Raw genomic sequence first — 17,544 nt, forward strand, 5'->3', positions numbered from 1 at the left:
TATTGCATACATTACAAATTTCATCCATGTTTACCCTGAGTTTTAAACTTAAGACAGTTTAGTATAAGACATACAATTAAAAAATAGTGTATTACACCATAATTAGACCACAAAACTGCTGAAAATGCAGACTATGACTGCACTCTTTGTTTTACTCTAATGAATGCCTTGAGAATTCAAGAATTAAATTATGCAACACATATGCATGACATACGAGACAAATTCTACAATTAATAGAAATAAATAACACCACCAGGAATACCTTGATTCTGTATGCATGTGCAAACTGTATAGAATTCTAATGCTACCATCCAGAACACATAATAGCCTAATAAGAACTGCCGTATCCTAATCTTCGCACGGCAATAATTTCAAACTGATATTATTATTCTCATTTCCTTGAATAATATCCATACTCCAGGGTCATTTTCCTTCTCATATTCAATATTGTGCATGCTTGTATCAAGATTCCTTTCTTCATATCCTGTCACAGTATCAATCACTGCCTCCTGTCCACTCAATCCACTTTTGATTTATCAGCCGCCGTCTTTCTGGACTCCATAACTCGACCCAAACCATTTTAACAAGACATTGACAAATAGCACTCAGTATCGCATCAACCTGTTCCACTTAGTAAACTAAGAAACACTAACTGTGACATCTCTGCATAAGTATTCTATTCTATTCCCCAGACTGATGTATATTAATGAGGAGATGGTATTTGAAATGCTTCTTCCACATCAGCATCTAATATGATCAAATTAGGAAATGGGATGATTTATTAAATTTTGTAGAGCTGAAATATTTCTTTATATCACTATATCTGTGGTTTCAGAAAGTGAGCTGTTGCTTTCAATTTTTCTGCTGAGGATGTGCCCGCATTTCACAGAGGAATTATTGTCTTTAAAAAGATTGCAAGAAGACGAAATGTTATTAAGCAAATGCTCAGTAAAACAAACTAAATCAGTTTTAAAATTCCTAATTTAATGTAAATCTTGGTTGTTTTGCTGAAATTCAGTTTGTGATCTTATTAAGTCTTATTTGCATTGTAGTGTTTTGCTGTAGGACAATTCTGAATCTATAGCATAACTAGGGAGCCTCAATTCTTGACCTGAGGTACAACTAAAATAAAATAAATAAATAAATGTAATATGAACATATCTGTCTTTTGGGTGAAGAAAATCTATGTTACTTGATATGTAAGGTGTGCGGGGTTTTTTAACAAATGAGGGTTTTTTTTAATTAATTAAGAATTTGCATTTCAGATTGATTCACGTGTCCAACACTTTGAACAGTTAAGTCTTTAATCATTTAAGGCTCTAATTTCTATTAGAAAAATACTAAAACCTGGAAGCAGCACTCAATACAAATATATTATATTGCAAGTATCATGATTTTTATGCTAGGCTCAAAATTCTCAGTTCAAAATATCTGACTATGTGTTATATAAAGCCTTGATATTCTTCTGTTTTCAGTAGTTCTGAGACTCCCTTTTCTCACAGACCCACCAAAGCTCAAACTTGAGTCACTTTCAGAAGAACACTTTCAGAAGAAAACAAAACTTTCAGTTTTACTTTAAATGTCTTTCAGTGGCCTGGGTTAAACTTTAAACTAGGACTGAGTTTTAGAGAATACTCTTTAGATATTTAAAAATAAAATAAAATAAACAAACCTTATTAATGGAACATACTATATATAAAATAATTTTGTATCTCCCCTCAGAGAAGATTTCTTAATGAGCTCCAAAAGTCCTTTCTATCTATGGACTGACACTCTGAAAACTTATGTAGTGTAGAGCTCAATGTACATCTCCTTAAAGGGGCAACACATAAAACTAGCTAAGCTGTACTGTTTATCAATGGAACTAACTAGCCACACATATAGCCAGAATATAAGAATGGGAAGACAATTTACCAGTGACCTATGTAATAAGGGCACAAAGTAATAAACATAGCAAGAAATGATCTATCGTTAGTATTCTCAACACAGTGAAGATATTTTAAGTCCACTTCCCAGTCTGCAGTGACACAGAAAACCAGTACAGATCCTCAACTACAGATAGGGTTCTGTTCCACATCAACCCAAAAAATTGCAGAAATTCATCACTTAACAACATTCATTTTGAAATGCTCTCATTTATTTATTGACTTATTCACCCAATTTATATCCCGCTTTTCAATCTGAACAGACATCTGGAATGCTTTGTGATTCAAACCATTTACAGATCCACAGATCATCACAAATCCACTTACAACCTCATGTGCAGAATTATTGCTTTCCAGTAGAAGAAATCAAGGAGTCATCAAAATCCAGTCACATATTTCAAAGATTCGCTTACAATGGTTTCCCAAGTCTTGCCCTTTTTGCTCGCACATGTGGAAGTTGCTTCCCTATGATAGCAGCAGCTGTGCTGCATGTGTCTATCTTGCAACTACATGGGTATGGCCAATTATGTGGCTCTTTCTTAGCCAATCTGCCCCACATACATACCACTGTCATGGTAGGTAACACTAAGGAAAAAAGTTGTGTGTATGAGTGAAAAAGTCTCCAGTTGCAACCTTGCTCACAGGTTATTTTATTCATTCTCAGTCCATTGCCCCACAAGAGCATAAATCTCCCGTCTTCAAGACTGTATGTACTCTTCCTTGATTTTCCATTTCCTTCAGAAAATAAATGTGCTATTTTACTGCCAACAAGGAAATATTTTAAAATATTAGGCTGACAAAAAATTAGTCTTAGTGTGTTGAACATGCTCTTTCCATCAGGGATAACACATTTGCATCCATCAACTTTCTTGGGCTAAAACAAAATAAACTATTTTCTTCATGTGAAATATAGCTCTAACCTTTTAGTACAATCACCAAAATAGTTTTAAAATGTTTGTTTGTTTTTTAAATTAAGGTATTTATATACCACCTAATGAAACTACCAAAGTTTCTAAGCAGTTATTTACAAACACTTGTACATACATTTAGTCACACACATTTCTCATGCTTCTTACTTAAAATACTAAACCATCAGCACCCATAATAGCTATAGGCAGAAGCTATGATTTCTGCAGACGGCTGGATTTTTTGTGATTCCGTTTATAGATCCCTTAACAGATAATGTTTCAAATGCTGATTCTGATTTCCTACATTCCAGTCCACATAGAGAGGACTTATTGCCGGTATCACCTTGTGTGGGTCACCTCCTTCATGCTGAAAGCACAACTGCAGGTCCATACAGTTCTGTCTGACACACACTCACAAATTCAAATATCTGTATTTAAATTGAGAACTACAAAGTACTACTAAGCAGTTGGTTTAGCACATCTGCTAGTAACATTAGCGTGAGTACCCTGCAAAACAAGTATTTCTTATTGTGTTGGCCTGCTATGGCAGTGTATATACCACACACCCTATTAGTCACTTGTAATACTGAACTGCTTTAAGTTTAAACTCCGGGATTGGAAGGTCAAGCTAATTCAACCTTTTGCATTGACGCTACATAACTCTCTAAAGTTAATATAACTATCACTGTAGACAACAAGGCAAGAGAATACAGAGAAAAGTATACATTATCTGGTCAATCTTATTCTCCGAGGGCAAAATGGTCATACCTTCTTGTTCTGCTCTTTGATCTTGATCTCTGAGACCGATATAATTTTCCTCGGTCTCTTGAACGGCTCCGGCTCCGTTTTCTCTTGGATCCATATGAAGAGCTGCTGCTAGATCGATGCCTGTGCCTAAAACAGTAACAGATATTGCGAGAAAGTCCATCAGTGGAGCATAATAAAGTTCACATTTTGCACTTGCACTGCCACTGATCTAGCCTTTCTGCATATATACAGTGAAAACAAAAACTAAAAAATACCGTATTTTTCGCACCATTGGACGCACTTTTTTCCTCCTAAAAAGGAAGGGAAAATGCCTGTGCGTCTTATGGAGCGAATGTGTGGTCCCTGGAGCCAAATCGCTGTTGCCCTGCGCTGCTGGGGTGCTCTTTGGTGGGGGAGGAGCCACGGTGCTCTGCCGGCAGCCTCCGTTTTCCCCTGAAGCCCCGGCAACGTTTGCAAGCAGCGGGAAGGCTGTGCGCTCCTGGGCTGCTCTGTGGGGGTGGGGGGGAGGAGCCAAGCGGCTCTGCCGGCAGCTTTTGCTTTCCCTTGAAGCCCCGACAAGGTTTGCAAGCAGAGGGAAGGCTGTGTGATCCTGGGGTGGAGGGGGGAGGAGCTACACTGCTCTGCCTACAGCCTTTGCTTTCCCCTGAAGCACCGACAAGGTTTGCAAGCAGAGGGAAGGCTGTGCGTCTTTGCCCTGCGCTCCTGGGGTGCTCTTTGGGGGGGGGGAGCCACACTGCTCTGCCTATAGCTTTTGCATTCCCCCTGAAGCTCCGACAAGGTTTGCAAGCAGAGGGAAGGCTGTGTGATCCTGGGGGTGGGGGGGGGAGGAGCTACACTGCTCTGCCTACAGCCTTTGCTTTCCCTTGAAGCCCGGACAAGGTTTGCAAGCAGAGGGAAGGCTGTGCGTCTTTGCCCTGCGCTCCTGGGGTGCTCTTTGGGGGGGGGGAGCCACACTGCTCTGCCTATAGTGTTTGCATTCCCCCTGAGGCTCCGACAAGGTTTGCAAGCAGAGGGAAGGCTGTGTGATCCTGGGGTGGAGGGGGGTGGGGAGCAGCAAATTGCTTTCTCTCAGTGCCTCCTAATTCAACTGCAAAGGATTGCCTAACCGGATTCTGAGCTCCATTTGAAGTTTAAAAATATTAAGTTTGGGGATTTCTTCAGGTAGCAGTTTTGCAGAAATAGTCATAAATACATGCAAAGCATTTCCACAATTCAGTATTAGTGAGCTCAGCTAAAACCGAGCAGGCATCTGGCTCAGTAACAGTTTAAACTAAACAACTATAACCAAAATAAAAAAATTCCTTCCAGTAGCACCTTAAAGACCAACTAAGTTAGTTCTTGGTATGAGCTTTCGTGTGCATGCACACTTCTTCAGATACCACATGAAAGCTCATACCAAGAACTAACTTAGTTGGTCTTTAAGGTGCTACTGGAAGGAATTTTTTTATTTTGACTATGGCAGACCAACACGGCTACCTATCTGTAACTGCAACTATAACCAGACATCCTGTGTGTTTGTGTGTGGACCATGTTTCTAGCAGCTAATCTTTATTGCTGAAAAGAGGCACTGATATTCCACTCCAAATCTATAATTCATTATACAAATTCTTACAAGTACAGTCCACCTATACCAAACCAAAAACATTGTGTTCTCTTGTTATTGAATGGAAGCTATTTATCTGCCCTCTTTTCCTCCTCTGTTCTTTGCTCAGTCACTCCATTTTGAATCTTCCTTTCAAAACAACCATGCCTGTTTTGAGAAAACTTCAGAGATTTAGGAACTGGAGCACAATCATTTGATCTCTTTGCTGTTCCTCCATACTCCAAGCACTTCTCATTTGCACAGCCCTGGTTTCTCTCCCTGACTATTAATATTCTTGATTAATAACAGTAAAATGCTCAAATTTTAATTTTTGTGACTGCTGCCAATACTGACTTCCCAGTGATGATGAAAACAGCTACATTATAATGGAATGTCTGTCCTTTTCCATTCTCTTCATTATATATTGTGGCTCGCTTTAAAGCAGCAAAGTGGACAGGAGCCACCCACTTTGCTGTTTTAAATAGTTTAGTACAACATTTGAGTTGGATTTTTTCTTCTTCTTATTTTCCTGCTCTAAAAACTTGGTGCGTCTTTTGGTCAGGTGCGTCCTATGGAGCGAAAAATACGGTATATATACATATACATGGATAGAAACCTGCTCAGTCTTTAAGATCATCTTCCTAAGCCCTTCTCCGGATGCCCCCAGCTTCAAAGGCAATATGGCTGACAGCTGAGAATAAGGCCTTCTCAGTGGCAGCATACCGGATATGGAACTCCCACCCCAGATATGTTTGTTTGGTACATATTTTGTTAAGTTTTAGGCACTGGATGAAAATAGTTTTCTTTGCCTGTGCTTTAATAGACTACAATGGGCTCTCACTGTCGTATGGAATTTTGATGCTCTTCACTTACTGCTTAATTCAATTCAATTTGGGATATATATCCTCCTATAAATTAAAGAAAATAAATCATAAATAAATATTCATAAGATTTTACTCCAACGTAAGTCTAGGAAATAGTTCTATATATAGCAAAGAGGGGTGCAATTACACAGTTCCTGGCATAAAAGTAGGAAATAAAGATATACTATAAAGGCTTCTGAATACAATTTCAATCTATGTAGTATTAAAACATATTTCGTACTTTTCCTATTTTTGTACGTAATAACTTACTAAGTAAGAAATGTTACTGCAATGCTTATGTTTTGTTATGTCATTGGCACTGTGGTGCTACAAATGCCCATGATTTTCAGATTCCATATCCATTTTTGAAGAAAATGTCCTAAACACAGCAAGTTCAAGATCATCACAGCTTTTGGCAAAACAAAAAGTGAAGACTAGACAATAAGGCTGATTCGCAACAGTGAAAAGTAAACATGTACTCTTGTAAATCCTCCCAACCCAAAATTTTAGATCATCCCATGCATATTTATTGAGATTATACAGCGTTACACCAGCCTCAGTCGATTTCACAAAGTATTTTTCCCCACTAGTACCTATACTACTTAGAGAGGTACTTCCTTTGGGAAATAGGAAGTAAATTTAAGTTATCATCAGTTCATAGCATGCATCTCTGTCCTCCCAGGAGGTTTATTCTATATAGAGAGGTGCTTCCCACTGGAGGACGATGCAGAACTGTCAATTGGGGCATGCACAAGTGCTTGCCAATACAATTGTTCTTGTCTTTTAAATCAAAACACATATGCACAATGGCCAAGACTGAATAAAACCACATTAAAAATCACTGCACCAGTATCTGTAGAACAGTGCTTCGCAACAGGAACATATAACAGGCTTCATATAAATACCCAGTGACTGCACATCTTATTGCCCCTTAAAATTATTTCAATACACATCTCTGCAAGGGCAGCTCAAAAGCAGCATGGGAAGTTTGATCCAGAAGATAGTATGTAGGACAGCACATCCATACACAGTCAATAACGCATAAGAGCAAACTGCCATTTAAAGCTACATTATCATACCATAAGACCTGCAGGTATATGGCCGTATATAAATTCTATTATTATTATTATTATTATTATTATTATTATTATTATTATCATCATCAACAACAACATGCCCTATCTTCTCATGCTTAGAAACTTGGTGTGAGTTTTAATCTGCTTTTACTGCTATTTTAACTTTTTGAAAGTCTTAAATTATTGTTTTAATTCTTATTAGGGAAAATTTTGAAGTTTTGTGTTGTTGTTTTTACAATCAATAAATGTATAAATTTTATTAAATAAAATAATTTATCACTGAAGCCAGAGATGGGGAACTTGTGCCCTTCAGGTATTGTAGGACTACAACTCTCATCATCTCTGACCACTGGTTATGCTGGTTGGGACTGATGGGAGTAGTAGCCCAACAATATCTGAAGGGTCATGTTCCCTACCCCTATTTAAAGGTACCCTTCTGGCACTCTAACCAAATACTCTTGAATGCATGTCCCCTGCATAAAAAAGGCATAAAAGCACACCTGAGGTTACAGCAAAGGTTAGCCTGTTTAAATCGCCCCACAAACCCTCTCCTTCCCTATTCTGCTGAGAAAGTTGGAAATTGCTACAATGACCAGCACTTCTTCCAATCAGGCCAAGTAAATGAGCTCAAGTCCAGACAAGCCAAAGCAGAGCAGAGCAATAGGCAGCTCTCAGTGGACTCTTCTGGGTAAAATATCAAGGACCAGGGTCCCCTGAAGTCTTAAGGTAGCTGGCAAAGCTGGCAAAACATTTTGTTCCAGTGGTTCTGGCCCCCTGGGAGAGCTATACAGTCATACCTCAGGTTAAAGCAGCTTCGGGACAAGTATTTTCGGGTTGCACGCTGCAGCAACCTGGAAGTAACCACTATCTTATCTGGGGTGGCCCTGTTTTGCTTCCAAACTGGCAGAAGCTCAATCACCCAATTTCGTTATTTAAAAGAATGATATTCAAGCAATAAGCTAATTGTACATCATCTGACTGGAAGCTTGGTTAATCAACATGGAAGCTGGAGTTAGATTCTGCAAGACATACTTTGCAAACGATATGTCTTATGGCAGGGTGTTCTAAAATGTTCTCAATGTTACTCTATTTAAAGACATATTTATCTTTATCTGTGAAAAACTGGAATTTATTTACTAAATGAAAAGGGAACAGTTGCTTTTATCAATCACCATAATTTAATTCTTCAAAGATCAAGCAGAATCCAGCATAACCTTGAGATTTTATATTATCTTAACAGCCAGGGGTGTATCCTACACTGAGGTCAAGACAGAGGTGCTAGCCAAATCCTCAAAGCAAATACTTAGATCTTTCTGGATTCAAATACGCCAGCTGGTTCTCATCCAGCCTCCAGGGTTTCTTCAAGCTTGGTGTTATCTGTCAGATAGTCATATCTGCAGTGTAAGAGAGATATTCATAAAGCTGCGTGTCATCTGCATAATGTTGGCATTGCAGTTGATATTATCCCACTATGTCCCTTTAGGGGATACATGTCAATATTAAAAACAGGACCAGGAAAAACAAATGTGAAGGCATTCTACCTATCAGAACTTTCTGAAGAAAATATTTAACTATCACCTTTGATTAACTATAAAGAAATTAACCAGATTTATTGAATTTTATTCTACCGTAAGATCCAGATAAAGTTACAACATTATGTTGTCATCTAAAATTCTGAGCAGGCAATTTTATCTTCTATAAAATAATGTCTGATATCCTAGTCTGGTCATTTCTCCTTGATTTACTTTGCCAACATAGGTGAAAAATGTACTGTCTGAAAACTGGGAGGCAATAGACTGTGTTGGGAAAACCTATAATATTTTACATGGGAGAGAATCTCTAAATTATATTTTTAAAAATATCACCCATCTAGTGCCCATGTGTAGCTTACAACAATTTAAAGTCACAATAAAAGAAAACTATATTAAAATAACAATATAGCAATAAAAAGACATGAAATACATTAAATATTCATTTATAAACTACAATGGCAGAATCACAGGTATAAATGACCTGTGAAATAGCTCAGTAGGTAGAGCATAAGACTCTTAATCTCAGGATCCTGGGTTCTAGACTCATGTTGGGTAAAAGCATTGATGACCCTTGTGGTCCCTTCCAATTCTATGATTCTATAAATCCATTCTATGAGTTCTTACTTAGTAGGCAAAAGCTTGTCAGAATAAAAATGTATTTCTTTACCAGCTGATGAAAAACAATCAGAGAGGAGGCTGGCCATGCTTCATGAACAAAGGTAATACTGGTGGAGCCACTAAAAAAACCGTCTCTCATTCTCAGCAACTATTATTATTTATTATTTATTTAATTTTTATACCACCCAATACTCAAAGGTCTCAACCCTACGTGAAACACAGAAAAAGGCCTCTCCTTAATTTTAGGAAGTGGACAGAATGACATGGAAGGAGGCAATTCCTCAGGTATCCTGGGCCTAAGCCCTGAAGTACCCTAAACTGGTAGTGAGCACAGATGTTGCATCATAGTCCCATGGATGTGTGCCCACATCCTTGCTGCTCCTTTCTGGACCCACATTGCCCAATCACAATGTAACAAGTCGGATGTAAAGCTGTATCCAGGAATATTCAACTGCAAATGTGATTTTTCAATGGGACTACACCCGCATCCAAAACTCATTTAATCCCTACTCCAGATTCTGTCTTCCTCCTGACCAGGAGCATGTCTATCTTGTCTACATTGTGCCACAGTTTGTCAGCCCTCATTCAGCCCATGACCACCTCTGGGCAACCAGTCAGAACCACAGAAGCTTTCTCACGTACTAGACGAAATAGTGAAAAGGAGCCACTGTCATCCAATAACGATGCACTCCAAACCCTCAGGCACCAGCCTGAGTTAAGGGTAGCATAGGAGAACAAAACTGCTTTAGCCAGCTCATGGAAGACATCAATGGCCAGTACAGTGGTACCTCGGGTTACGAACGCTTCAGATTACATACGCTTCAGGTTACAGACTCCGCTAAGCCAGAAATAGTACCTCGGGTTAAGAACTTTGCTTCAGGATGAGAACAGAAATTGTGCTCCAGCGGCGCGGCGGCAGCAAGAGGCCCCATTAGCTAAAGTGGTGCTTCAGGTTAAGAACAGTTTCAAGTTAAGAACGGACCTCTGGAACGAATTAAGTACTTAACCCGAGGTACCACTGTAGTCTGATCCTCACACTCATCTCAGAGCTATTTGTGGGTCTAACAGTCAATACAAATTACGGAAAGGCTTTCATTTCTTTTCTTTTTTCAAAAAGGAACCTACCTGTTTGTTAAGTCTGGCACCAGAGGTCCTTCTCTAAATATCCCTGCTGATCTGTAGGCTTTCTTAATAATAATTACTATTATTTAAATGCCGCCACTTGACTGGGCTGCCCGGAGAGCCATGTTTTAGAACGTTTCCCCCAAAAAAGATTGCCCAGGATTTGTAATTTAATGTTGCTACAATAACTGCTTTTGTTTTGATGTTTTTGATCTGTTTTATGGTTCTCTTTTGTAGGCTATCTTGGAAATCTGGATTAATAAAATTATGCTGTTAAAAAAATAATTTTAAATCAGCTGGTGTTGGTCCACTGTGCTTCATTAAGTCCAGGGTCAACACAGCCGTCTACCAGGAGATTTTGGAGCACTTCAGGCTTCCTTCCGTAGACGAGCTTTATGGGGATGCTGACTTCATTTTCCAGCAGGACTTTGGCACCTGCCCACAATGCCAAAATACCAAAACCTGGTTCAATGCCCATGGGATTACTGGGCTTGATTGGCCAGCAAACTCGCCTGACCTGAACCCCATAGAAAATCTATGGGGCATTGCCAAGAGACAGATGAGAGACATGAGAACGAGCAATGCAGAAGAGCTGAAGGTTGCTATTGAAGCTTCCTGGTCTTCCATAAAACCTCAGAAAGCCACAGGCTGATAGCATCCATGCCACACCGCACTGAGGCAGTAATTGATGCAAAAGGGGCCCAGACCAAGTACTGAGTACATATGCGTGCTTCTACTTCTCAGAGGTCCAATATTGCTCTATTTGCAGTCCTTGTTTTGCTGATTTCATTTAATATTCTAATTTTCTGAGACTGTTAATTTGGGGTTTTCATTAGCTGTACGCCATGATCATCAAAATTATAAGAAATAAAGGCTTGGCATATCTCGCTTTCCATGTCATGAGTCTAATATATGAGATTAGGTTTCACCTTTTAAGTTGAATTACTGAAATAAATGAACTTTTCCACGATATTCTAATTTTCCGAGTTTCACCTGTAGGTGTCTGTCTATATGTTGCCTCCTTGATCAGAAACAGCATGTCTCCAAATATAATTTCTTGGACCACGGCAAAATAGGGCTACCGCATCCATGACCTTGTACTGAACATGCCATGGGCATCCAGTTAGCCATGGCTGAAAACAGAATACTGAACTAGGCCTTTGACAAATCCAACAAGATTCTTCTTATGTTCTTATAATCCAGGTGTTAGAAATTTTCTAACATGTTAGTGGTATTCTGGTAAAATTAGATCCCAAGCTTCTCTTTCATTCCATCTACTGATTTTGGATTTGTTAAAAATGCCACACACACCCCAAAATTGCTAGATATTGGAACAAGTTTCTATTCATCTAGGAAGGAACGCTTTATCAACATTCTTGAAACTGCCAAATTGAATGGGCAGATTATGTGCAAAGGAAAATAGAATAGGTCCATCAATTCTATTTTCTGAGAAATAGAGACTATTGTCTACTGGTAAACACATAATAATTTTATAATTTTGGACTGAGAAACTTTCTTGTAAATATTTGTTTCTTTTCAACTAAAATATAAAAAGAAACATCAAAAGCCATAAGAATGACTGTTAATGATATTACTTTCAGCAAGAAGTAAGCTTTCTTTCATTACCACTATATTTTTACTGAAATTTCAGTAATGTAGAAGTTTTATTTTTTACCAGTAATATGGTAGTTCCTCAATACCAAATACAAACTTACAAAGTGATTACTATTACACAGATAAGGAAAGGAACCACCCTAGATAAAAAGCAGGTAGATGATGTTTATATGTCCACAAATTTATACTAACCAGAGAGCAATAAGGGGACTTAATTACTGATCCTCTCCTTCCACATAACCCAGTGGCGCATCCAGATTCAACCCCATAAGCCTGTAATCCAGTTTGTTTGGACACAGCTGAAGCAGCATCCTATGCAAGCCAAATGAGGCAGAGCCAACCTGCACTAGCCACTTTGCATTGAAAATCTGGTTGATTGTTAATGTTGCCCCCCAATATATGGAATGCAGCACTGAACCCATGCAATAATCCAAAATGACTTCAGTGCACACTGGATGATGTGCAAGAAATAACCAGCAGCTCTACCTTCCTCTCCACTAGTGCCTCAATCCAAAAGGTATTGCAAGTTGGAGCAGAGCAGTCATGCAGTAGCCCTGGATGAACACCAGTGAAAGGGGGGTATTTTGTTTCTATGTGCCTTTGCTGGATCTTTATGCCACAACCTACAGGCAATGACCGATTGGCATGGGGTTACATTCCTGACCCTCACGTGGCTTGTCGCTATACGTGCATGCATGGCCGCACGTCAATTGGACACACATAAATTGGTCAATCCTGACAACCTAGCAGGTCGAAAGCACGTCAAGTGCAAGTAGATAAACAGGCGGGAAGGTAAACGGCGTTTCCGTGCGCTGCTCTGCTTCGCCAGAAGCGGCATAGTCATGCTGGCCACATGACCCGGAAGCTGTACGCCAGCTCCCTCGGCCAATAAAGCGAGATGAGAGCCGCAACCCCAGAGTCGGTCACGACTGGGCCTAATGGTCAGGGGTCCCTTTACCTAAATTGGTCGTTGCCTGTATATGCCATTATCTACAGCAGAATGTTGGATCAAGCTGTGAATTATGCCTGCTAAATATTTTAAGCAGCCTTTTCTGCAAACACTTTCAAAGCCCAATACAAATTAATTCATTTACCTCTTTTCATATGAATGTGAACGAAACTGGAGATCTCGAGACCGTGACCTTGACTTCCTTCCTGATTTTTTACGGCTGTAAGTTCTGCTATCAGAAGAACTGCTTGAAGATGACCTCCTACGGTGTTTCTTTTTTCTTTTGCTTCTACTCTCTTCCTCGGTGTCTGATGAGCGGCGACCCATTTTAACAAGCTATTTTTTAAAAAAGACAAAATAACTGTAAACATCAGATGAAATCTTAAACATTATCATAGAAAGCCTGCTGTACCCTTACCAATCTCCATACACCAGTATTCAGTTTAGACCCAAATCCTAACTTAACATTATTTAATACAGTGGTACCTCTGGATGCGAACAGGATCCGTTCCGGAGCCCTGTTCGCATCCTGAAGAGAACTCAACCCTGGATTTGCCGCTTCTGCGCATGACGTCATTTAGAGCGTCTGCGCATGCATGAGCGGTGAAACCCGGAAGTAATACGTTCCATTACTTCCAGGTTGCCGCGGAGCGCAACCCGAAAACGCTCAACCTGAAGCAACTTTAACCCGAGGTATGACTGTACCACTGCTAGGTAGTTGCTATTTACTTGGGCCTGCTCTCTTGTAACACCTTTTCCAAAGCTACAAACAACAATCCTGATCATATTTACTTTTATCATTGAAATTAAGAGAGCTTGCTTCCAAGTAATTGTCCTTAGGACTGAGAATTGGGAACCCCCAAGTACATGAAGCAAATTTCATTTTTTCCTTGGGGAAGATGGGGAAAAGGTTTCACCCTAACAAATGGATGTTGTCTTGGAAGTCCTAGTATGTTCAAGCACTTATTCCCAGGTACTTATGCATATGATTCCAGCTTAAAGCTATTACCTCCATTAAGGTTTAGTGCCATTATCATGAAAATAAACAAGGCAAGAAACTTGGCCTTACACTCAGTAAAAATTGAAGAATGTAACAAGGAGGACTAAAGAGGACATTTTTCTGAGGGTCTAACCTTCTGGAATGAAGGAAAGTGTTTGGAAGAAGAGAAACTAATACAGTATACAATACTAAAACAAGAATCGCCAATTTAGAAGATACATGTCACAAATAGCACAGGCAGAAGGAGCTAGCTTTATTCAACTTGTGAACCTACGTACATTTACCTGGACGTAAATTATTATTATTACTATCATAAACATCACTAATAATAACAATAACCTACCCTTCAGCCTTAAGTCCAATGGCAGGTTATAACAACTTAGAATGTAACGTTAGGAACAATTTAAAAACTTATAAAAGAATACAATCACAAAAAGGTGGGTCTTAAAAATATACCTAAAGGTAAAGGTAAAGGTACCCCTGCCCGTACGAGCCAGTCTTGACAGACTCTAGGGTTGTGCGCTCATCTCACTCTAGCCAGCGCTGTCCGCAGACACTTCCGGGTCACGTGGCCAGCGTGACAAGCTGCATCTGGCAAGCCAGCGCAGCACACGGAACGCCGTTTACCTTTCCGCTGGTAAGCGGTCCCTATTTATCTACTTGCACCCGGGGGTGCTTTCAAACTGCTAGGTTGGCAGGCGTTGGGACCGAACAACGGGAGCGCACCCCGCCGCGGGGATTCGAACCGCCGACCATGCAATCGGCAAGTCCTAGGCGCTGAGGTTTTACCCACAGCGCCACCCGCGTCCCACAAAAAAAAAAACCTATCACATGTCAAAAGCCAAAGAGGTACATCTTCAGCATTCAGTGAAAACTACATACTGAAGCTGCTGGGCGCACCTCTGTGGGGACAGACTGACAATCAGTGCAGCTCTTTTAAAACAGGGCTTATATGTGATCTAAATGAAACCCCATTGACCTCAACCAGAATCTCTTCCAAATAATCATGAATAAAACTACACCATCTAAGAGGAGCAGACCACAAGCTTGCTTAAGACATAAGAGTCAGGTCTTCATAGTTGCCTGCCACTCCCACGCTATGATCCTGCCTAATCCATGGTTCATTAGGTGGAGGAGGGACTACATATTTATTGGTGCTGTCTCCTATATTAGATTTCAAATACACTTGGCAAAATGTTGGACACCATCGCCTTAATACTACAAGCTGAAGAGTACAGAAAACCAATCAACTGACGTTTCCTGCTGGAAACAGAACATCCTACAGTAGGGGTCAGCAACTGGAGGATCACGGTTAATTTTTCCTCAAATATACTGCCAAATTAGGGACAAAACAAAATAGAAGTGGCATCTGACAACAGCAGGTCACATGCAGTTGGGAGGTGAAGCTGCAGCATCTTTCACTCCCCCTCCCCCCCACCAAACCAAGTAATCCTCTTCCAATAAATTGATTTGCAACGCAGGATACTAGTGCAACAAGGCTTGTGGAGGGGTGCGAGACATGACACAAGTGTAAAGAACACCATGTGTGGTGTGGTGAAAGTGGAGAGGGAGCCCTTCTCTCACGTCTCCCTCTGGTTGAGACCATCCACTGGAGCTGAATGTCAGAACAGGCCAAACAAAGAAGAGCTACTTCTTTCACGCAACGCCCACGTCATAGAGAAGTCGCTCCCTAAAGTTGTAGTGAGACCACCATCTTGGGAGGGCTTAGAAAGAGCACAGACTTTCATGCATGGAGGATGAGGCTATCAATAGCTACAGTAGGCTCCTGGATCCTACACAGGGAGGCAGTATGTCTGAGTTGTGCACTTGGGAATCACAAGTGCAGAGGGTGGATCCTGCTCACAGGCTTCGCACAGGCAACCTGGTTGTGCACCCTAAGAACAGGATGCTGGGCTAGATGGGCTTTTTTCTGATCCAGCTGCATTCTTCTTCTGTTGCTCTCTTTCAAAATGACAGAGTGCTGGGTGAGACACGGGGGCACCCACTTCAGGGTTCGGGGGGGGGGGCTTTGGGCACATAGATTGCCAGGGCCCTAAGACGTCTGCCCAGGGCAGGCGTCCTCAAACTCAGACCTCCAGATGTTTTGAGACTACAATTCCCATCATTCCTGACCACTGGTCCTGCTAACTAGGGATCAAGGGAGTGATTGAGGCTGAATTCTGACAAGACAGAAGTACTGTTCTTGGGGGACAGGGGCGGGCTGGTGTGGGGGACTCTCTGATCCTGAATGGGTAGCTGTGCCCCTGAAGGACCAGGTGCGCAGCCTGGGAGTCATTTTGGACTCACAGCTGTCCATGGAGGCACAGGTTAATTCTGTGTCCAGAGCAGCTGTTTACCAGCTCCATCTGGTATGCAGGCTGAGACACTAACTGCCCACAGACTGTCTTGCCAGAGTGGTGCATGCTTGAGTTAGACTACTGCAATGCGCTCTACGTGGGGCTACCTTTGAAGGTGACTCGGAAACTGCAATTAATCCAGAATGCGGCAGCTAGACTGGTGACTGCGAGTGGCTGCCGAGACCATATAACACCGGTCCCAGTACATTTCCGAGCACAATTCAAAGTGTTGGTGCTGACCTTCTAAGCCCTAAATGGCCTTGGCCCTGTATACCAGGTGAAGGAGCGTCTCCACCCACATTGTTCAGCCTGGATACTGAGGTCCAGCTCTGAGGGCCTTCTGGCAGTTCCCTCATTGCGAGAAGCCAAGTTACAGGGAACCAGACAGAGGGCCTTCTCGGTAGTGGCTCCTGCCCTGTGGAATACCCTCCCAGCAGGTGTCAAGGCAATAAACAACTATTTTACTTTTAAATGACAACTGTTTAGGGAAGTTTTTAATGTCTGACGCTGTATTGTTTTTAATATTCGCTTGGAAGCCGCCCAGAGTGGCTGGGGAAACCCAGCCAGATGGGCGGGATATAAAAAATAAATTATTATATTATTATTATTGTAGGCCAAAAACATCTGGAGGGCCGAGTTTGAGGAAGCCTGGCCCAGGGTCTTAGGCTTAAAAGCTGTTCAGGAGAGGCGTTTTCGGAGAGAGGCAGTCGCGTCCCCCCCCCCATACTTCTAATTCCGATAGGCCGGAGGAAATGCGAGAGCCAAAGCCCGCAGGAGCACAGTTGGAGGCAACGCCAAACTGACGAGAGCGAGACCTCCCCTCGCTAAAGCCAGCAGGGGACGGAGAGCTTGGCGCTCCTCCTACGCCAAACACCCACGCACCGAGGCCTAAGCAAAGCTCGCGCCGCTTCCCGCGACAGAGACGGCAAGGCCGGCGAGGCTCGTCACGCAGGCGCCTGCGAACTAGGCCGCAGCGGTTCCCTCCGGCCAGACCCGCTCCGACACCCACCCCCCACTTGGACATTGTTTTCGCTTCGGTCCCCGAGGCCTAAGGCCCAACGGGGCCGACGCAACCATAGCAACCGGAGCCACCGGCGCGAGCCCATTTACCTCCGAAGCCGGCGCGCCCGCCGAAGGCCGCTGAGCTTCCGTAGTTTCAGCTTCGGCGCCTCCTTCCGCCGCTCAGGCCTGACTAGACGATCCCCGGAGCTCATCTATTCACGCAGCCCA

At 41.7% G+C, this 17,544-nt stretch overlaps 1 protein-coding gene across 3 annotated transcripts in view; it reads right to left on the minus strand.

Annotated features, from left to right (window-relative positions):
- Nucleotides 1-17,544, minus strand: part of RSRC1 (arginine and serine rich coiled-coil 1) — a 165,299-nt gene extending 147,755 nt beyond the window's left edge. The window contains exons 1-3 of one of the 3 annotated variants that reach the window (XM_081190561.1): nt 17,425-17,544; nt 13,103-13,293; nt 3,602-3,727 (exon numbers count right to left, since the gene is read on the minus strand). In XM_081190561.1, coding sequence (XP_081046687.1) covers nt 3,602-3,727; nt 13,103-13,284 — 308 coding nt within the window. In that variant the 5' untranslated portion in view covers nt 13,285-13,293; nt 17,425-17,544. Of the gene's footprint in view, nt 1-3,601; nt 3,728-13,102; nt 13,294-17,196; nt 17,302-17,424 lie in introns of those variants that run through there. The other 2 variants (XM_081190562.1, XM_081190563.1) reach the window with 2 other exon arrangements.

The sequence above is a fragment of the Podarcis bocagei genome, assembly GCF_964188305.1.
Source record: "Podarcis bocagei genome assembly, chromosome: 4".
NCBI classification, from domain to species: Eukaryota; Metazoa; Chordata; class Lepidosauria; order Squamata; family Lacertidae; genus Podarcis; species Podarcis bocagei.